Here is a 22,982-nt window from a genome sequence, read left to right as displayed (position 1 = left end):
ATATTAACAGGAATAGAAGATCTTATCTTGGAATTGTGAGTTTTCAACTCTGCAGATACTAATACATTCCTTCCTTCATGTGTATCAGCTTAACAGAACATTTGAGGATCTTGGTTTGTTGCGAGAAGTGCAGGGAGCATGGAATGAAACTGGGCCACAGATCTGGAAATTTATGGAAAATAGCCAGGAAATCCACCTCCTGCAGGTTTGAGTCTTAGTCTCATCGTATCTTATTTGACTCATTTGATAGAAGTCATTCCTCTCTATCAGAACATTGTATGTTGCCATTCCACTTCACGTTTTAACATGCAATGCAGTGTATGTCCAAGAAAGCACTTCACCCAATGTGACATTGAACCTGGGTTATATTTGTTGTCTTAGGCAAACATTTAAAATATCTTCTCATGGCGTGGAGGCAAGAGGGTATTCTCTTTGAGTGAAAGTCACTCAGAACGGTTTAACAGGTCATTTATCTCACTGTTGTTTGAGCAGTTTCTGATGGAAGCTAACTTGTTTTGGCAACATAGCCTCTATTACAATTAAAGATGAGATACTGATTCAGAAACATTCTGAGACAAACTGTTCAGCTTTTTAATTGAATGAAGTATAAATTGCCTGCAATAGTACATCACAAAAAGCCTGAGTGTTGGCTAGGTTCCTCCAATGGCCTGGCTGCTCTTTCTGAAGTGTCAGTAGCCAGAGAGTGCTGGTTGTGTGAGGTCTCCTATAGCCTACGTATACAGTATTTCACCAGTATGTTAATCGGTAGCCCAAACTGTTCAATTTTGCCACGTGGGCAAAATGGGGACCTTGCCCAATTCAATTGTTTGTATAATTAATGTACTTGTCACACAAAACACTTAATGTTTTGCCTTTTTCAGGAAATATTGAAGAACCCTGAAGTCTCCAGCCTAATTGACCTACAGCTCAATTCTACCTCTTGGAGTACAGCAAATATAACTAGTTTCTTGTCAAACCAAACTCAGGAGAGTGAAAAGTCTTACACGTGGAAGCAGGCTTACAAAGAAATAGATCAAATAATCATCTCTTTGTCACAAGTCATTGGGGTAAGTTCTTATAAAAAACCTACAATATTTCTAAAGCTTCCAGTCAAGAAAAGAAGTCCAACTTGACAAGAGTGCCAGAACTTTTGTTGGTCATTTTTTTAATCCACACCAGCTGGTAGTTAGGTTAGTGTGTTTTATAGAATAAAGAGATCATGGACTCTATTTAATTTTCACCCACCAGAACTTTCACCGAGGGAAGTCGTATCACATACTGTAAATACTAAAGTGTTTTTTTTCTACAGTTCTCAGTTGGATAAGGACTCAGTTATTGTTTTGAGATAAAGTTATTGTGCACCCTGGTGTATATTTTGATAATGTCGCCAGCTTGAAAGTGATATCACAGTTAGAGTTGTAAAAAGAGCTTTTGATGCATAGGCCTTCATAAATCGGGACACTGAGTACAGGAGTTGTGATGTAATTTTGAAGTTTAATAAGACGTTGGTGAGGCCGAATTTGGAGTATTATGTGCAGTTCTGGTCACCTACCTACAAAAAAGAGATTAATGAAGGAGGACAGAGAAAATTTACAAGGATGTTGCTGGGACTTGAGAACCTAGTTGATGGGGAAAGGTTGAAAAGATTAGACTTTATTTCCTGGAGTGCAGGGTAATTAGTGGAGATCTTATTGAGGTATACAAATCTGTGAAGGATACAGATCAGGTGACTTCATTCTGGCTTTCTCCTCCTCAAGTTGGGTAAGTCTCCAACAAAAAATCATAGATTTAGGGTGAACGGTGGAATATTTAAGGGGAATATGAGGAGGAGCTTCTTCACTCAGCTTGATGTGAACGTCAAATAAGTTTGCCAGCAGAAATGGTAAATGCAAGACCAAATGTAATATTTAAGAGATGTATAGATGGGTACATGAATGAAAGAACTATGGAAGGCTCTGTCTATGGGCAAATAAATGGGACTAGGCAGAAGAGCAGCTTAGCATGAACTGAATGGATAAGAAGGTCTGTTTCTGAACTGTAGTGTTCTGTGACTATGACCCTTGGATAGTCTCATTTCTAAAATTAACACAAATCAAATTCAGATTTAACAAAGGTAGAGAAAAGTGTTTGTCCCATTGTTCAGCAGCAAGTATATAATTTTGAAGTAATGCAGTTTTGTATATTTTTTATACCATTGGATATATTTTTGGAGTTGGATGTGGAAGTAACTTCATTCAACATCCTAGGATTTGTCTCTTCCTTTTCTGTCAGGAGGTCATTAAGCCTTCCTATTGCAAGAGAACCACGCTTTTCATCTTCTTCCTTTAAAGCAGCACATCAAAGTCGTTCTTAAGGTTGTGGCTTATTCATGATCTAAGAAACAACTGATTACTTCTACGCTGCCTTGAGAGTGTTACATCAGGACTTGGAAGACTATTTCCTACTGAAGACTCCACTCAGTTAGCATATCCCAACTCTCTTTTCTGAAGACAGCCTACTGGTCCCTCTATTTTTAACCACCATGCCAAATAAGCAGGTGACTGCTTTGTTATATGCCAGTCCTAATGACTTGGCTAATGACACATTTCTATTATCACCACAATAAAGTGGTCATTAAGTGGGAGGTATGGAGTGACCCAGAACATCATTGAGCAGTGTCTAAAAGCTTTTTCCACTGTTTGTGCTGACCAGGAGGTGCTCTACAATGTACTTGGGAGAGGGTATCCAAATTTCTAGTAACTTACTCCATGATGTATGACATGGCACTGCCACAGGGTTAATAATTCCCAATGTCTGGACAAAGAGAAGGAGGAGGAGATGGAAGATGGTCAAACAATGGTTAACTCAGCCTAATTTTCAATAAATAGCTCCTGACACTGTATTCATTTTGTCTCCTCTCTGCAGCTTCTCATCCTGACCTCCCATTGCCCAAAAGGAAAAAAATAATTATTTCCTTTCTTCTCCATGTACTCCCTCTAAAAACCAAAATGCCATCAACAATGGCAAAACAAATGAATCACCCTTATAGTTCCCCTTTTTGTGTGCATTCATATGATGTCAGACCTGGTGATGGGGTACCATCTTCATCAATACTCTGTTACTTGACCTAAGTCATTTAGACAAATGGAAATCCTTGTACTTTTCTCCATTATGAAATCTGTGGCTAGGGTTATAGTAAAGTAACTGAATAAACGTGAGGAGGAAGAATAATGAATGCTTTCAGCATCTTGTACATGAAGAGATTGTAGAGTAGTAGTTGAGGAAAATGTTCAGACATAACCAGGCAATTGTATACCTGTGAACTCTCCATTAACTATAGTTATGGTAGTTCCAGTTGAAAAATGGATATTCTCCTTCTGGCTGATGATTTGTAAGAGGACCAATCAACTCTTGTTATTCGGATACCATCTGACTGCTGGAAAAGGGAAGTGCACATGTAAAATTGCAAATTCTTTGACTGATGTGCCTGCCCTGGTTAAAGAGCTGGCAGTATGTGTAACTTGCATGTTGTAGATATGAGGGTTTATGGGATTAGTAAATGTGTTGAGACATGGTGGTTTATGGGGCATATTATGTGTGAGTCCTACACAATTGTAATTTTGGTAGTCTAGGAATGGGTTTCAATAGCATTGAGCCATGTTGAAAGCTTATAGTGCATTGGGTAAACTGATAAAAGTGTAAACTCCAACCTTAACCACAGGAAGAAAAGTAATTAACTTCCTGCACTGAAATTGGGTTTGACTCCTGGCATTGACTTCTCCATTCACACTTGACAGTAAGTCCAGATGATTACCTGTTCCTCTCTGGCTGGAGGAGGTCGTATCCTCTCCACCCTATCCAGCAGTAACTGCAGAGCAGACTCTGAAGGAACAGGAGGCCTTTTGCCTGCTAAAGCCTGCCCCTCTTGCAGAGTTCTAGCTGTGAACTTGCAGCTCTGGTCAACACCAACTGCTGCTATTCACTACTGAAGCTGCCAAGCCTTTATCGGTGCTAAAACCAAGAACAGTGTGGTTAGCATTTCCTAATTGCTAGAAACATAAATTTCTAATGTAATCATTACTTACAAAACCCATTGTGGGCTAACTGCCCTTGCAAGTTTGCTACCAGTTAGCCAAATCTATCCAATTTTCTCCTGCGTTATTTCCTTGTATAATAACTAATATTTCTAATATTGCCATTCTGTTAACTTTGGGGTTTTAACTAATATTGCCACTCTGTGGTGTGAACTGGATGTTATCTGACTAAGATTATTCCAAAAATTTTGTCATTCTCAAATGAAACTCATAAACAGAATCATTTGTTCCACTAAAAAATGTTTCTACCTTTTTATTTTATCAAAACATTTGTGCCGTTGGGGAAAATGAGGCTTTTTATTCTTGTGGGAAACCTGGTTGGAGGGTCAAGTCTCATGATAGTCAGCACTGATTTTAAAAGGAGTTGCAGAGAATAAAAGATAAATCAAGTGAATAGTGGCAAGGTGATGGTGAGCTTAAAATTTTGTGAAACAGAGAAAACAAGACTGAATCTAAGGAATTCTGTAACAAACATCAGTCTGATTTCAACGTTGAATGGATGCAAGGTGCAGCAGTGTGAATATCAAGAAGAACATTGAAAGGGGTGAAAGAGAAAAGTTCAGAAGAGCTCAGATATTTCACAAAATAGAGAAAAATACAGTCTCCATGGAGGATGGGCAGGGATTGAAGGTGGATAAACAAATTTCTCAAATTGTTATGCTTGTTGATCAGCCCATATTAGAATTTGTGTACCTGGCACAGATGTGCCTTGTTTATAATCTCAGTCCTCTGTGGAGTACATTGCCTTCCTTCACAAGTAAACAGCAAAGACCTTTACGTATACTCGTCCGAAAGACATTCCACATGCTGATCAGATTTATACTGTTGCTATTCTGTTTAGTTCCAACATAAAAATTGTACCTAAAGCCTTATTCCTTGACACCTGAACCATGTGTTGCAAATAATAGTTTGAATAGCCTAGTTATTAATGCTATCATTGATTTATTTAGAACTGAGAAGTGAAGTGCAAGACACTATCATTGCAAGTTGACCCTTATGTTATTTTGATACTTTTACAGTCTGTGTGGCTTTGACCTCTCCTTTTATTTCCCTGAAGCTCCAAATCTCTCACCTTGCATAATTTTCAACCTCAATTATTTTTCTCCCTGCAACCTCAGTTTGTTTGTTATGTGCTGTGTCGTATGACGTAGGTGATCATGGTCTTTCCATGACTGCTCTTGGCAAATTTTCCTGCAGAAGAGGTTTGCCACAGTGATTCAATTAAAATTTGACAAGTATGCTGGAATTCATTCTTTGCCAGAATGTTCTTGCCCTGATTGGAGACATTATATTTGAAACATTCTCAAATGCTGACTAAACTGAGTGTTTTAGAGTTTTCTGCCTTTGTTCATGTTTGCCTCCAGCGACAGTCAGCAACTTTCATTTCTCTCTCTTTTGTTTTTGCAACACTTCCTTTGATAATATCATCCTTAACAATTTTTGACCTCAGGTTTCCATAATCTGGTTTAGTTCCCTTTTTCTATAATTTATGGAAAACATATCAGTCATTGTGCCCAGAAGATTCAAGTGCATTATTTTAAATTCTTCTGCTTTTTCTTTAACAGTGCATATCCTTGAACAAATTGGAAGCTGTCCCAACTGAAGAGAAGTTGGTGGTACGGGCCTTGCAGCTCCTGGCAGAGAGACAGTTCTGGGCTGGTGTTGTGTTTTTGAACGAGGAACAGATGGGTTCTGAACTACATAGTCTTCAGCCACACATTAAATACAAGATCAGGATGGACATCGATGATGTTACTCGGACCAATAAAATCAAGGACAGGTCTGATTGGATCTTCCATTCCTATGAGAATCTGGGTGTATTTGCCTCATAGCTGCTTTTGATCTGTTTCCAAAAATTGTTGAAAATGAAAATGCTTCCACAATGCTTAATGCAAAGTTTTGGTGCTGGAAAGGTTAAAGTAAATGCTATGTTAATGTAACATTTTCTAGCCATTCCAGATGTTTGAATGAAGTAATTAAAAATTCAGGCCTACTAGTAAAATAAGGTACAGTAACCATCAACTTAATGAAACAAGGAACTTGTGGCATTAAGCTGTGACAGCCATTATGTTGTTATACCTTGGACATCTTTCAGATGTTTCAACAAACCCAGATCTGTTCAACTTCACAGGTGGATGTAAAAGAATTCCTCATGTGATTATGAAAAGAAGTTCTTCATGGGGTCTATCCAATAATTAGCCCTCATACATTCCCAAAATGAATTATCTTGTTATCATAATTATTGTTTCTAGAAGCTTGCTAAGTACAAATTGGAAAGCTCGTTTCCTGCATTTCAATTGTGATTTGGAAGTACTTAATTGGTGAAGGAAGAATTGAGAGCATGAAAGGAAGCAAGGGTATGTAGAGTTTGTTGATCTCATTATAATGACCATAATAAAATTACATTTTGAAGAGCAACCATTTTGGTTTGCTATCCTGATCATTCCTGCACCTCATTCAGGCTCCGTTCACTTTTATGTGGTTTGGTGTTTTGATGCTGTCCAGGACTTGCCTGGTTTTGTGTGATACAGTGTTTTTGATTGATGGCTTTTATTCCCTACTGCCAGGTACTTAGCTTCTAGTGATGTATTACAGCTCTCAATGGAGAACAATAGCTTTCTTTTCAACTTTGCAGCATCTCCATCTGAGGAGGTGCAATGAGCAAATGCCATACACAAAAGGAAACCAATGGGGATGTTGTATAGATATAAGGCAGTAGTGGGGGTGGGGGAGGGATTGCGGGGAATCTGCATTATGTCAGCTCCTATAGCCCTCCTCGTTGATTGCTATGCAGACGATATGCTGTATCTGTGTTGCTTGCTGATGATGATGGGTACCCTGCCCACAGCCAGTGCCAACTTCACTGTTGAGAGGAGGGAGCCAGTGTCATAACTCAGTAGCATCAATACACTGTTTAAAGCCAGTCAATATCGCTTAAAGTAGACCAGCAGCTGGCAGTTTACAGCTACTGAAACTGACCAAGGAAAAATTGACTTGGAGAGAGAGGGCTCCAGACGTTTAAGACACTGAACTAAAAGAAGAAATGGCCACAGGAATTCCACCCCCTCCTCCCCACAAGACATGGCAGTGAGGTAGATTTCCAAGGAGTTAACGCCAAGGACCTAGACACTGCACTGTCATAGGAAGTTCACAACCTCGGTCAATGAGTACATCCTCAAACGTCATAACTTATTAACTGCATGTGTTGATGCCTCCTCTTCATTCACCTATCGATCCTTGAGGTGTGCCAGTATTGATTGTCAGCAATCAGGACATGTTATTACTGATGCTGCTGTGCTCTATTGATAAGGAAGTCAAAGATTCCCAGTTCCAGAGGGATGTATAAAAGCCCATATTTTGAAGCTTGTTGATTACTAGGGAGGGGATAGTGGTGTTGAATGCAGAGGTGGAATTGGTAAGCACCAGCCTGATGTGTGTTTTGCTGTTGTGTAGGTTCTGTGGAACCCAGTGAGATGGCGTTTTCTATAGACCCATTTGGTCAGTAGGCTTGTAGCAGCATGTCCGCATTCTTGCTTAGGCCGAAGTTAATTCTAACTGTGACCAACCTCCCTAAACACTTCAGTGTAGTAAATGTGAGTGCTCCTGGATGATGGGTGATGAGATAGCTCACTCCACTGTTCTTGGGCCCTGGTATGTTTGATGCAGTTTTGAAGCCAGTGGGAACCTCTGGTTGCAGCAGTGAGAGGTTGAAGATATCCTTGAACTCTCCAGCCAGTTGGTTGGCACAGATTTTCAATACCCTGCCAGATATGTCATTGGGGTCTGTTGCCTTCTGAAGACTCGCCCTCTTGAATGATGTACTGACGTTGGCCTCCTGAGTCACAGATCACAGGGATACCAGATGCCACAAGGATTTGTACAGTATTGTGCTATTCCCTCCATAGTGCTGTTCTCCCTTTTGAAGTTTTCAAAGCGAAGAAGCATATAGGAATGAGTTCAGTCAGCTGATAGAGCGGTGTTGCAGCAACAATCTTGTACTGAACATCAGCAAGGAACTGATTTTGGACTTCAGAAAGGAAAATCAGAAAACATACACACCAGTTCTCATGGAGAAGTCAGTAGTGGAAAGCTTCCAGTTCCTGGGCATTAATGTTTGGATGTATCCTGGACCCAACACATTGATGCAGTTGCAAATAAGGCATGTTAGTGGTTCAACATCATTGAGTTTGAGATTTTGTTTGTCACCCAAGACTCCTGAAAATTTCTACGGATGTACAGTGGAGAGCATTCTAACTAGCTGCATCACAATGCTGGCATGGAGCCTCTATCATCGGGATTAAAAGAGGCTGCCTGGAGTTGTAGCCTCAGCCTGTTCCATCACTGTCACAACCCTCCCTGCTATCGAGGGACTCTTCCAGGCAGTGGTTCAAGAAGGTGACATCCATCATTGAAGACCCTCTGTATCCAGGACAGGCCCACTCGGTGTTAGTACCATCAAGGAGGAGGATCAAGAAGCCACATTCTATTCTTTAAAGGCAACTTCTTCCCTCCTCCATCAGATTTATGAATGGTCCATGAAGATTACCTCAGTATTTCTCCTTTATACTAATTATGAATTTTGTAACTTGTAGTAGATTTAGTCTTGCACTATACTGCTGCTGAAAGCAAGTTTCATGATATACGTCTGTAATAATAAAAGGGATTCTGAATAGATCGATAACTTCTTTCAGCTCTGGCTCATTGACTGACTACGTTTGTCTCATCATGCTTGGGACCGCTGCAAGTCTCTCACTCATCTCAGGGTTAGCCCACACTGCCAGGTTTGCCAGCCACATCACTGAAAGGAATTGCACGTACTCGCCCATCTGCCTCCCTTTCACTTGCATGGAAAGGTATCAGAAATCCATAATGCTGAAGAGGCTCTCCCTGATGAAAACTGCACCACCTGTACATGGAGGAGATGCTGCTAGTCTTCATTGAAATTGTGATGACAAGGCTGGAACTATGGAAGAGATGATACCCACTTGTCATGGTCTTTCCATGCCTTGTCACTTTCTTCTAACTTACAAATCCTTCTTCCTTCATAATAAACTTGCTCTTGGGTCTTTCTGAATACCCAAGGGGTGTATCTTGTTGGGCAGCAGAGGATCAGAGGGAAGCCAGTTACAAAAGGAAAACTCTCATTTTACACCTCCATTGCCTTGTGGCCATACCCACCATGGGGAAGGCTTCGGGAGTAAACCCCGAGGAAGAAATCTGGAGCCGGGGTACCTAAGGCAGTTTGATGTTGTTTACAACTTCACTCTGGCAACCTCTGCAACGACACTGGTACCAAGCTGTATCAGTGCTTGCCCTTCCCTTGGACTACATCAATGACGTGGAGAGAGGAACCCACTGCATAGGCAACAGCCGGTTCTTCACATCTCCCTACCCAGGTCTGCAAGGACACAGTCCACCAGAGGCACAAACCCGTGATCCCCTGGGATCGACGGCTGCCTACTGCTACTAGCGTCACTTAGTTTGACATCCTTACTTGCCAGCAGTTTACTCTCTTATAAGGCACAGGCGGTGTTCTCTTTGGTGTTTTAATGCAACTTTGGCCATTTGAAGTTGAGAGTGTGTAAGCTGAGGCTGCAAAATGACAATGCTGGTGATGATGTTGACTGACAGTTTGCTCTGTTGACATTAGCTGTGCAGAGGTTAGTGTTTCACCAATATGGCCTCAGCCATATTTCAGAGCAGAGTACATGCTCATCAATTTAAAGTTTATTTATTTAGCATGATCAGAGATGCTACAAAACTTCCCCAGAGAAGGCTCTCATGTGCACAATGAAATTAAGTTGTAATTGTCTGGCAATGATCTCTTGTCAGTCACAGCACAATATACTCTGCCTTCATCATTCAGTCATGTTGAAGTTAATGGATCTGAATTTGGGAACAAACTACAATCCTGCTGCTGTATATAGCAGACACAGCACTTGCATGGATGAATTTCCAGACTTGCTGAAATTCACAACGTAACACTGGAAGCGTTCTGTTGTTGTTTGGAGGATTGTAATATTTATTCCGCACAGATTGAGTGGCTGGGAAGCGAGCACTGCAGTATCTCCCAGGGTGGGAAGACACTTCTTTTAGTATTGATACTTGATGCTCATATTGCCAGAATGACCATTCTTCTAATGTTTTGCCTCACAGGTTTTGGGACCCAGGACCTGCAGCGGACCCATTTGATGATATGCGGTATGTCTGGGGAGGATTTGTCTACATCCAGGATTTGGTGGAGCAGGCAATTATTCGAGTACAGACTGGTGAAGATAAGAAGACTGGGATTTATTTGCAGCAGATGCCATATCCATGCTATGTAGACGATGTGTAAGTGCTGGAACAAGTTCAAAGCCAAGATAATTAGTGATCATAAGAGCTTCTAATTTCACATATCAGTTGATGAAAATCAAATTTGTAATTGGTTTAATTGCTGATTTAAGCAAGGCTCCTGATCAGTGAATAACAAGAGGGGACATTACCCAAAGAGCTGATCCAATTACTAACGAAGACTCTGTGAATATTTATAAAGCTAGATGTTGGGAAGACATGGGTCAGACCCCACATCTGTATCCTGTGATTTAGCAAATTTATTTCCTAATGAGGCATATTACAATATTGACTAACTTTGAGGTAAGCTTAAGACTGAAAAGACAGAATCTTGACATAACACCTGAAGGAATGACAATTCACATTTATGAAACCTGGTGAATGTCAATGTTCAATGTCCTAGAATATGAAGCAGGGGAAATCACATTTACCACTTCAGTCTTCACCAGAGTGGAAATGGATATTCCACACAGAGAGGTGTGTGTCTGTCTGTCTCTCTCCCTCTCCCTCCCTCCCCCTCCATCTCCATGAATTGGTGAGGTCATCAAGTCAACTGTATTGTCATTTAACTATTTTCATGTATATAATGTATAGAAACAAGACAACATTTCTTCAAATCAGGGTGTAAAGCACAGTGATACACATAACATATGATAACTCGTGAAGGTAAGGATAAAATCTACAGATGAATCACACATAAATAACAAACTAAAGTGCATTAATATTAAATGTTGTAAGGTTCAAAACAGGCTAACCAGTGGCACTTTGAATATGATGCAGCCAGGAGTTCAGAAGCCTACTGGCCTGGGGGGACAAACTGTTTCTCATCCTAACTGTTCTTGTTTTTATGCATCACAGTCTGCTGCCTGATGGTAGAAAGTCAAAGAAGATGCTGGATGGTTGGGTGGTTTTGTTGATAATACTAAGGGCCCTGCGTACACAGCACTTCTGACAAATATCCCCAGTAGATGGTAGGGAGACCTCTGTGCTCCTCTCAGCTGTTCTCACAGTCTCTGGCGCGATGCTCAGCTGTTCCCATACCAGATGGAGATGCAACTTGTCAGGGAGCTCTCAATGGTCCTCCTGTAAAATGTAATTAAAATGGGAGGAGGGGGCCTCAGTCTTCTTAGGAAGTGGTGGCGCTGCTATGCCTTGTTCGGGGAGGTGATACTAAGCGACCAGGTGAGGTCATCTGTGATGTGTACTCACAGGAACTTTGTGCACTTAGCTCTCTTTACAGAGGAGCCATGTCTTTGTGGAGGGGGTGGTTTGTCTACACCTTCCTGAACTCAACAACGATTTACTTGGTCTTCTCCATGTTCAGGCTTAAATTGTTCCTGTCACACCAATCCACCAATTGCTCCACTTCCTCTCTATACTCCATCTTGTCTTTGTTCTTGATGAGGCCTACCAATGTTGTGTCATCTGCAAACTTGATGACACGGTTTGAGCTGAATCCTGCGACACAGTCATGTGTCAGCAATGTGAACAGAAGTGGGCTGAGCCCACAGCCTTGGGGAGCACCCGTGCTCAGTGTAATGGGTCACAGGACATCACTGCCCAAATGGACATACTGTGGCCTTGCTGTTAAGAAGTTACCTAAGGAAATCATCTTGCAAAGATCCCCAAGAAAGTTGGGTGGAACAGTGGCAGGTGAAATTTAATCCAGACAAGCGTGGGGTAATGGACGTTGGAAAGTCAAATTCTGGTTGGACATATAGAGTAACCTTAAGATGCAGTGGAACCTTAAGATGCATGTCCATAATTAATTGAAAGTGCCGGCATAGGTGATTAGGAGTGAAAGAGGCATTTACAATTCTTGCCTTTGTGGTCCAAGGCAATGAACACAAGAGTTGGGGTGTTATACTGGCATTGGTTAGACCTCACTTTTGGGATATTGTGTACACTTACAGCCACCAACCTCAGAGAATGTAGTAGCAAAAGGGTGCAGAAGAGATTCACCAGGATATTGAGTTTATTCTCACTGGAACATAGGAGACTGAGGGGTTTTATAGCTGATTATAAAATTATTAGGGGCATAGAAAGGGCAGACAGTTGGTCTTATTCCTGGGGGAAGGGAGGTCTAGAATTGGAAGACATGTTTAAAGTGAGAAGAGAGAAAATCAAGGGAAATTCAAGGGTTAACTTTTACAACTCAGAAGGTGGTGATTATCTGGAATAAGCTGCCAGAGGTTGTAGTAGAAGCAAGTATAATTATAACATCTAAAATTATTTGGATATGTAGGTTGAGGAATATGGGCCCAATGCTAGCATATGGGATTAGTGAAGATAGTTATCATGGTTGACGTGGATAAGGTGGCTGAAATAATTTATTTCTGTGTTATAAGATTTTATCATCTGTGATTCTCTGAGGAAATGAAAGGGGAGTTGGTACAAACCATTTTAAAGATGATTATTAGAATTTGTCACCAAGCAAATATATCAATGCCACATGGCATAGGTTTCCAGTTAAATTAGTGTCATCTAAATACCCAGAATCATTGAAAAGAAATGGGTTATTACTTTAGGTGTAACAACTTCAGGATTCTTCTTTATGGATGAATTTGGCTGGGCAAGTGATCTAGCTTATTGATAACAACCTCACATCTTTGTGTAAATTTATCCAGTAGTCAGAAGTATTTCAGTCAGACTTTAGCTTTGGAGATGAAAGTCAACAGTGTAATTTGAATTTTACAATAGAGTAATGTGGTAGATAACATATAAATTGCATTATTTGTTTTAATACACTTGAATAGGATATTTCAAATGAACTCAAATTCTTTGCACCATTAAATGCAGTGAATTCCAGATAACCAGCTCCGGGTGTTTACTGTAACATTGCTAAATCCTTGATTCCTTGCCAGTCTCTCTTAAGTTTCCAGTTACTCTCACAAACACAGATTCTTGTTGGCACTTAGCTCTTGGCAACTTAATATATGGTTTTGAAAGTGAATATTGAAAGGTATTTAAATTCATGGCACATGACAGCTAAGGTTGGCCCTATCCTGATTTTACAGCCATGCATTGCATATGAATCATGAACTGAAACCAAGGCCAGCATCCAATCCCTTCAGTTGCTTTTCTCCAACCCAATACAGAGGCACTGAAGCCAGTTGCAAAGTCCCAACTATCACCGTGTTTATGAGTAGCTAATAAAGAATAGACCAGTAATTTATCCTCTGAACCTTCTAATATTCTTGGTCTGTAAGGTATACACTGTGAAAGCGCACTGATCAAAAAGTTCCAATTTACTCTGTCATAAAAGTAAAAGTTCCTTAAGCTGCTCTATTTACAAATAGCTGATTAATTTTGTCTTCCTTTTGGATCAGATTCTTGCGAGTTTTGAACCGTTCATTGCCCCTTTTCATGACGTTGGCTTGGATTTACTCAGTTGCAATGATAATCAAAGGGATGGTTCACGAGAAAGAGGCACGACTGAAGGAAACGATGAAGATGATGGGGCTGACTAATGGAATATTGTGGATCAGTTGGTTCATCAGTAGCTTCATTCCCTTCCTCATCAGCTCTGCTTTTCTTATGTTAATCCTGAAGGTAAATATCCTCGGATTGCAAAATTATTAAATTATTCGAACAAGATACCGGGTGATTTAACTTGTTTTTCAATTTTAAGGTTCAGGATTTGGTGGCAGAGTTCTTGCTGAATAATCACGGGCATGGACTCCTTGTTTAGGTTAAGGTTTTATTCACCCAAGTCCCTTTAGTTATGAGTACAAAGCACAAATTGCCGGAAAATGTTGTTGCATTCTCTGATCTTTCCTGCCTGATCTTCATCCTTTGTGTGCTTCCCTTAGGTTCGCATTGTTTAACTGCAGTATTCAAAGTCAATTTATGATCCAAGTGCCTACGTGGTTAAAGTTCACAGTGCTTACAGTAAAACAAAGAAATACAATAAAATCAACGAAAAATTGCTCATGAAAACTGACAAACACCCAATGTGCAAAAGAACACAAATTGTGCAAATACAAAAAAGATAATAATTAATAAGTAAATAAATAATAACGGAAAACTTGAGTAGTAGAGTCCTTGAAAGCGAGTCCATTGGTGATGGAATTAGTTCAGTGTTGAGACCATGAAGTTATCCACACTGGTTCAGGAGCTTGATGGTTGAAGGATAATAACTGTTCCTGATCCTGGTGGTGAGGGATGAAAGCTCCTGTACCCCCTCTCTAATGGCAGCAGCAAGAAGAGAGCGTGGATTGCCCACTTCTGAACCCAGTGAAGATTGGCTCATGGACCCCCAGTTTCCTCCTCCTCCTCTAGTCAATAAACAGCTCTTTGGTTTTGCTGACACTGAGTGAGAGGTGGTTGTTACCACATTCTACCTTGAGATTCATTTTCCTGTAGACATTTACAGGAAAAAAAGGAATGCATTAGAAGTTATGAAAAAATTATGCATGAACACGGACAAACAACCAATGTGCAAAAGAAGACAAGCCGTGCAAGTAAAATGGTAATATTGAGAACATGAGTCATAAAGGGTGTTTGAAAGTAAGTCTGTATGTCATCAAACCAGTTTAGACTAGTGGTAAGCTGGCTGGTGGCACAGTGGCATCAGCACCGGACTTTGGAAGCGAAGGTTCCCAACGGCACCTCCCCCCCCCCCCCCCTTCACGCTTTCCATCCGTGTTGAGCTAGCCACTCGGCCTGATACAAAATTCAAGGCTTGAGTCAGGAACGTTCATACCGTGACCCGGTTAATCCAAAAGGAGACCAGTCCTGACACTACGCGCCAGGCAAAGAATGGTTGATCGTCTGGTGTGACAAGCTATGAAATGAGAGTAGTGGTAATTGAAGTTATCCACACTCATTCAGGAAAGTGATAATTGTAGGGTAATAACTGTCCTATACCTGGTGGTGTGGGATCTAAGGCTTCTTTACTTCCTTTTCAAAGTAGCGGTGAAAAGAAGACAAGATCTGAATATTGGGGGTATTTATTTTAGATTTCAACTTGTCAGTGTTTTTTTTTAACTTTTTAATCACCATTTACTTCATTGATCTAGACTCTGTGATGTGCCATAACACATATATTAGAATGGGGGAGGTTCTTTTTTGAATTTATGATGTGATTCATTCGTGAAGATCAGATTTCACTATAGCACAAATAACCATCAGTGCAATTCTAATTGTTCTTAGCTGTCCCTGCCTTAAAATATTCTACTTGCTTTCATAGTAACCTTCCCCTTCACTCATCTTCATTTTGTTTATTTCTCTTGCTTTGAGCTCATCTGCTTTATGCAAGGAACAACTAATTTCAGTTCGTACATACTCCAATGGAAAAGTATTAAGAATAGTTTCTTAATTTAAAAAAAAATTGTATAGTTGGACAACTAAAATAGGTATTTGCCTATTATTTTGTAGATTTTATTACTCATCTGTGTGCAATGCTCTCTTGAAATTCATTTTCTAGTCTGCTTTGTTTCAGTGAAATATTGATTTGTTGTGATGGTTCTCCACTGCTAATAGGTGAATCAGATCTCAAGGTGCTGTGATAATTCTTACTGTATCATCTTTATTAATGGATTTAGTAAATTTCCAGATAATTGCATTGTTGATATAAAATCAATTGGTACCAGGTTCAATTTCTGACCTGTCATGAATTAGCTGATTACACTAAGATGGCTACAGTTTTCTTGGACCTTGAAAGGGAGGATTGCTCAGCTTTAATGATGGTATTACTATATGGGTCCGTATCTGTGAAATGTGCACTTTGAAGAGATACCACTGCCAAAAAATTTAGCCTTCTGGGGAACAAGGAAGGCTGAGAGGACAGGCAGTCTCTGGCACAGAAAAGCATACATAAGTGTATTTTCATGGTGCTGTTCCTGGGACTCCTGACACACCAGGCAGTCTTCTTACTGCTGACTGACAATCTTGAACAAATAATTGATCATTTGTTATGTTTATGTACACTGGTTAAAAATCAGAGTTTTTTTTTATCTATCTTGGATATTAAGAACAAAGAATTGTATCTTCAGCTTTCATATTTTCTCTTTTCTTACAGAAAGGAGGCATTCTCCCATATAGTGACCCCTCTGTAGTGTTTGTATTCCTTGCAACTTTTGCAGTTGCAACCATCATGCAGTGTTTCCTGATCAGCACCTTCTTTTCTGGGGCAAACCTAGCGGCTGCATGTGGAGGAATCATCTACTTCTCACTCTACCTCCCATACGTCCTCTGTGTTGCCTGGAGAGACCATGTCACCTACCCACTCCGAATATTTGCAGTGAGTCTGATACTGTCATTGTCTTGATGTCGTACAGCAACTGTTATGATGTTAGCTGAATGAATATTTTCCTGTTGGAAACTGAAGGAAGAAGCTTGAGTGACTTTTTGAGCTCGATCTAGTTCAAGTTTAATTGTCATTCAACCATACGTGAATACCCATGAATACAGCCAAACGAAACAGCGTTACTCCGGGGTTAGGTGCAAAACACAGTACCAACAGTCATACCCAGCACGAGGCACAGATAGCATGTATAGGATAGCAATAAAATACAATCACACTTCTTCAGTTTTTTTTTACAGAACTACAGATTGTTGGAGGAGCGAAGGGTATACGAGTCAGGTGGAATAATGGATGGAGAATGTGGCTTGTTTTATGGCTGGTTGATGTGTCCCACCAATGGCTATGCTGTCATCTGCTCCGGCCTTGAAACATAGGAATTTCATTCCTAAGTCTCTCCTCGCCCACCTCACTTGCATTAAGATAGTCCTTCAAACCTTTGTCTTTAATCTGTAATATCAGTTTATAAATCTGACATGTGAATTCTAGTCAACTGGAAATGAAAGTTGACAATGATCAAATTTTATCAAGAAACAGAATTGCTTCATGTCCATCTCCCTAGCCTTTGTGCCCGTTCTTCAGTACAACACTAACTTTGTTATTAGACTATGAACTGCTCATAAGAATAATTCTAAAGGATCACAAAGAAATTCAAAAATCATTCAGGGCTGTTTTATCTTGGTTTTGGTTCTTGTGAGCATTTATGCCAATTCATTTTGATTCTCAATTTGAATGATGTCTGTAATTTTGGTTGCTATAATACCACAAGATATTAGTGAACATGTTTACCAGAATGATGGGAGTCAGAGACATTGGAAAATGAAGCATGGAAAGAGGACCTTAGGTGCACCAATCTAGCACTGGCATCAACCATTCATTTACACTCACCCTACATAAAAAACCATTTTGTTATTCTCCCCACACTCATTATCTTCTCCCCCTCCTTCCCTAAATTTACCTCACATCTACACAATTTACACTGGTCAATTAACCCACCAACCCACATTTCCTTTGGAAGTAGAAGGAAACTGGACCACCAAGGCGTCACAGGGAGGATATGCAAACACCTGAGGTCAAGATTGAACTGGGGTTACTGATTCTGTGGGACAGTGGCTCTCTGCTGCCCTGATGTGGGATTTTGAGTATATGGGAGTGAGCACTCCCATATATGATGTGATCATTCACCTCAGACCTTAAAACATAGCAGAACTAGTCCATTCAGGCCATTGAGTCTGCTCTGCCATTCCATCATGGCTGATTTATTACCCCTTTCAAACACATTCTCCTGCTTTTCCCCTATAACCTTTGATGTCCAGATTAGTCAACAACCTATCATTCAGATTTATATACTGCATATCAAATTATTTGGCCTGCACAGTTGCCTGTGGCAATGAATTCCACAGACTCACTACTAAAGAAATTCCTCCTCATCTCTGTTCTAAATGGATGTCAATCTATTCTGAAGCTGTGCCATTTGGTTCTGGACTCACCCACTTTAGGAAACATATTCTCCACATCCACTCTGTCAGGCCTTTGAAATTCCAATAAGTTTCAATGAGATCTCCCTTCATTCTTCTGAACTCCAATGAGTACAGGCTCAGAGCTATTAAGCACTCCGCATATGTTAACCCTTTAATTCCTATCAGTCGGCTAATCTTCTATCTATGGCAGTATCTTTCTTGTAATACCATGGGCTGTTACCTTGTTAAGCAGCCTCGTGCAGCATCTTGTCAAAGGCCTTCAGAAATTACAAGTGTACAACACTCACTGACTCTGCTTTGTCTGTCCAACTGGATTTGTTCAGGCAAGAATTCCTCTTAAGGAAGCCATGCTGACTTTGGCCTATTTTATCATATACCTCCAAATATCCTGAAACCTCATCCAAGTGTAGCCCTCTATCCATGTCTCATAATAAAACAGGCTCAATAGCAAATCTGACTAACAGCCATGTGACTTAGCATTGCATGGGTAATGGTGAGAGGCCACCTTTGATAAGCAACACACATCTAGGGTCGGTATAATTCAGGTTCAGCCAAACAGGAAAGTTGGAATGTTCCAACGAGGGAATGGAAATTATGGTGAATGCTGGGTAAATGCTGTCCTATGCGTAGTTATGCCCCAGGAAATAACGGATCGTATACTGGCATAAAATTAAAGTGGAAGTATATTTACAGATATTTCAACTTTAACAGTTAATAGAAGAGAAAAAGAAAATGGCCCATTACAGTTATACCAGTCTAAATGTGTACATCAACATCGAAGCTTGTTTCTGTAGTAGTTGGGATGCTTTGCTTTGATTACTCATGCGCTAAACCCAGATTCTGCGTGAAAGATAACAGGTACAGTTCGAACTTCCATTGAGGACCATTTTGAATGAACTGGCTAACTCAGGAGTATTGGCATTTCCTCCTTGGAACCATTCATCTGCACAAATCGCTTCTTGCAACAGGGTCTCTCCTTCGGATGGGATTCTGCGAGCGTCTTCCCTTGTTGCTCCGCTCTGCACCTCCTTCCTCTTGCACCCTGCTAACCAAGCAAACAAAACCAGACTGTTGTCCCTCAGGACTCTGATCATGTCAAGCTCTCTCAAATCTTCCATGGCATCCCACTGGTCCTAATGTTATAGAACATTACCAAGACAAACCCAATTAACTGGCACATCATTCCTAAACTGAGCAAATGGTTCCTTATCTTAGCAGAAACCAAACACTAATCTGGGAAGCTTAATTAATAGAACACACTGGGTTTTGTGGAAAAGCTGCTGAAATAAATTATCTACAGCATAGCATTAGGAATACCATAAAACATGCTCTTAACCAGGCCATTACACTCATCCACTCATTGGACTCCAACATCTTCCCAACCACTGAAATCAGACTGACTGGCCCATAATTTGCTTTCTTCTGACTCCCTCTCATCTTAAAGAATGGAGTGACATTTGCAATTTTCCAGTCCTCCAGATTCTAGTGATTCTTGAACAAACATTAATAATGCCTCCTCAGTGCCTCCTCACTACCACTACCCTGGAGTGTAGTCCATCTAGTCCAGATGACTTAATTCAGACCTTGCAGCTTCCCAAGCATCACCTCATTAGTAATAGCAACTATACTCACTTCTGCCCCCTGACTCTCACGAATTTCTGGCTTACTGTTAGTGTCTTCCACAGTGAAATTATCCAGAACTTTCTGAATTGCTTCCAAAAACTAGTCATTGCTGTTCTGTCGTTATCACTCTTGTTGTCTCCTACCAATCAACTTTGGCTATCTCTTCTTTGTGCCTCTGTAATTCCCTTCACTCCACTGTAATACTGATACATCTGACTTTATTTTCTCCCTCTCAAACTGCAGAGCGAATTCTATCATATTATGATCACTGGCTCCTAACTGTTCCTTTACCTTAAGCACCCTAAACAAATCTGTTTCATTACACAGCACTCAGTCCAGAATTGCCTTTCCCCTACTGGGGTCAACCACAAGCTGCTCTAAAAAAGCCATCTTGTAGGTATTCTACAAATTTCCTCTCTTGGGATCCAGCACCAATCTGATTTTCCCAATCTACCTGTATAATGAAAGTCCCCATAACGCTCGTAACATTGCCCTTTTTACATGCCTTTTCTACTATTTTCCATTGTAATTATATCCCACATCCTGGCTACTGTTCAGAAGCTGGTATATAACTCCCATCAGGGTCTTTTAATCCTTACAGTTTCTTAACTCTACCCACAAGGATCCTACATCTTGTAATCCTTTGTCACATTTTTCTGATGATTTGATCTTTTTTTAACCAGCAGAGCTGCCTTACCCTCTCTGTATACCTGCCTGTCCTTTTGATATATTTGGCATCCTTGAATGTTAAGCTCCCAATTCTGATCTTCTTTCAGTCACAATTCAGTGATGCCCACGTCATACCTGCCAATTTCTAACTGTGCTACAAGATCATTGACCTTATTCCATATACTGTGTGCATTCAAATATTACATCTTCAGTCCTATATTTATCACCCTTTTCCAATTTTGCACCATGTTAAATTTCAACTCATCCCACTGATGCAGATTTATCCTATCATCTGCCTTCTCACAGTCTGATGACACGGTGCATCTACTTGTATACCAACTGGCCCACCCTCAGCCTCATCACTCTGTTTCCCATCCCCTGCCAAATTAGTTGAAACCCTCCCCAACGGCTCTTCAAACCTGCCTGCAAGGATATTGGTCCACGGGTTCAGGTGTAACCCATCCTTTTTGTGCAGGAAACACTGCCACCTGCACTAATTCCTCAACCTTGAAGCAGAAGTAGTTTTGGGACAAAGGTGCTCAAAGTTGTGAGGGATTTTGATAGCTAGGGACTATTTCCAATTGAGTCAATAGTATTTATTGATTGATAATTTATTAAAGATTTTTTTTTGAGAATGCAGCCTGAAGGGAAAGCTAGCTTGATAGTAACTTTCAATGAAAAATGCAGAAATGCTTTCAAGGAAAGCATGTGTAAAGCTGCAGAGATAAAATTTGGATATAAACTAAAGTTGGATTAAAATTTGAAACTAGGTCACATAAAGGGTTAGGCCTGACTGTTGAAGAATTGTTCTGAGTTGAGTTTTAGTTAATTTTTTCATTTTATTTACTTGGCTCTTCTGGCTCAATTAGACTCATTGCCCAGCAACCCTCCTATTAACTCTAGCCTAATCACAGGACAATTCACAATGAATAATTAGCCTACTAATTACTGCGTCTTTGGGATGTGGGCGGAAACCAGAGCACCCAGTGGAAATCTGCAATCACAGGGAGGATATACAACTCTAATAAGCAGCGCCGGAGTTATACTCCAAACTATGATGCCCCGAGCTGTAATACAGTCATGCTAACTGTTACACTACCATGATTTAACCAATCTTTTCCAAGCAGTGAGGTTTATGGAATGTATTTAATGTTCAGGACATAAACCATAAGCTATAGGAGCAGAATTGGGCCAGTCAGCCCATCAAGTCTGCTCTGCCATTCCAACATGGCTGATTTATTATCCCTCTGAACCCCATTCTCCTGTTTTCTCTCCTTAACCCTTTGCACCTTATTAACTAAAAACCTTTGCTATAAATACACCCAATGACTTGGCTTCCACAGTCATCTGTGGCAATGATTTTCACAAATTTGTTACCCTTTGGCTAAAGAAACTCATCCTCATCTCTGTTCTAAAGGAATGTCCTTGTATTCTGAAACTGTGCCCTCTGGTCCTAGACTTCCCTATAGAGGAAGCACCCTCTTCTCATCAACTCTGTACTGATGCATGATTGACAGTGGGAAATTGAAGGAACATGAAGATTCCTAAGAAGCAAAGACTGCATAATCATTGCCTTGCAGAACTGTCATCATTGAAAGGTTTTGAGAACATGAAGAGTGGTGTCTTTTTGTTTTCAAAATGCTAACTGGAAATGGAAGTCTGAAATCAAAAATGTAGAGTGAGACAAATTATAGTATTGCATTATTGAAAAAAAAACTCCAGTTGGCTTTCACAATGCTGAGACCTGTCATTGATTGACATTATTAAAAAAATTTTGCCTCAGAGGACTGAAGTTTTACTTTGCTCTCCCTTTTCCCATTGCCAACAGAATATGCTTCCCAGTCAGATATGGTGTGGATCAGGCATACACTGCTGCATCGACCCCTCCAATATTTAGTTTAGTATGGTAAAATAGAGAATAAAACTTTAATCATATGCCTCAGCCCCATCATCTGTCAGTAATAAATACTTCCAGTAGCCCACAGTTTTTACATTACCTGCTATGCAAAAATACTATTTGACTGCTTTCCAGGTCATCATAATACTATAATCTTGAATGAGTTGAGGCTGCTAAAGATCACATACCTAAGTATACATTAAAATAAGCCCCTAGCTAAGTTTTTTTATACCTTCAGTTTGGAATTAAGGTCAAGTTCAAGAGGTAGGGCCAGTGATATATTATCATCCTCAGAATTTATCTGTAAGTTGTATAAAAACATTAGCTTGAAGTGTACTGTAAATACCACTATTATCTAAATAGAATTTTGCCTAATGGTTGTTGAATAATAAATGATATGACTCACTTGATCTGGGAATAAAATTGTAAACAGTTTCCATCAGTGCTAACTCTGTCCCAATTTATGAGTGTTGAGGAAATTGCCTTTTACTGAGCTCAGGAAAGATAGATTATACAAATATTGCCTGTGTGGTTCAAGGGAGGAGGGAAGCTTTTGCTTCCAGAAATTATGGATGGTTTGTCCAGAAAAGTGGCAAGTAGCA

At 40.2% G+C, this 22,982-nt stretch overlaps 1 protein-coding gene across 1 annotated transcript in view; it reads left to right on the top strand.

Annotated features, from left to right (window-relative positions):
• Positions 1-22,982, top strand: part of LOC132406207 (phospholipid-transporting ATPase ABCA1-like) — a 186,715-nt gene that overhangs the window by 89,200 nt on the left and 74,533 nt on the right. The window contains exons 11-16 of the mRNA XM_059991533.1: positions 89-205; positions 882-1,067; positions 5,639-5,853; positions 10,230-10,406; positions 13,736-13,958; positions 16,429-16,650. Of these exons, the coding sequence (XP_059847516.1) occupies positions 89-205; positions 882-1,067; positions 5,639-5,853; positions 10,230-10,406; positions 13,736-13,958; positions 16,429-16,650 (1,140 nt within the window). The remainder of the gene's footprint in view (positions 1-88; positions 206-881; positions 1,068-5,638; positions 5,854-10,229; positions 10,407-13,735; positions 13,959-16,428; positions 16,651-22,982) is intronic.

Source organism: Hypanus sabinus, chromosome 16 (genome assembly GCF_030144855.1).
Source record: "Hypanus sabinus isolate sHypSab1 chromosome 16, sHypSab1.hap1, whole genome shotgun sequence".
Lineage (NCBI taxonomy): Eukaryota > Metazoa > Chordata > Chondrichthyes > Myliobatiformes > Dasyatidae > Hypanus > Hypanus sabinus.
Note: the sequence above shows the minus strand (reverse complement) of the source record. Positions and strands in the feature narration are given on the sequence as shown.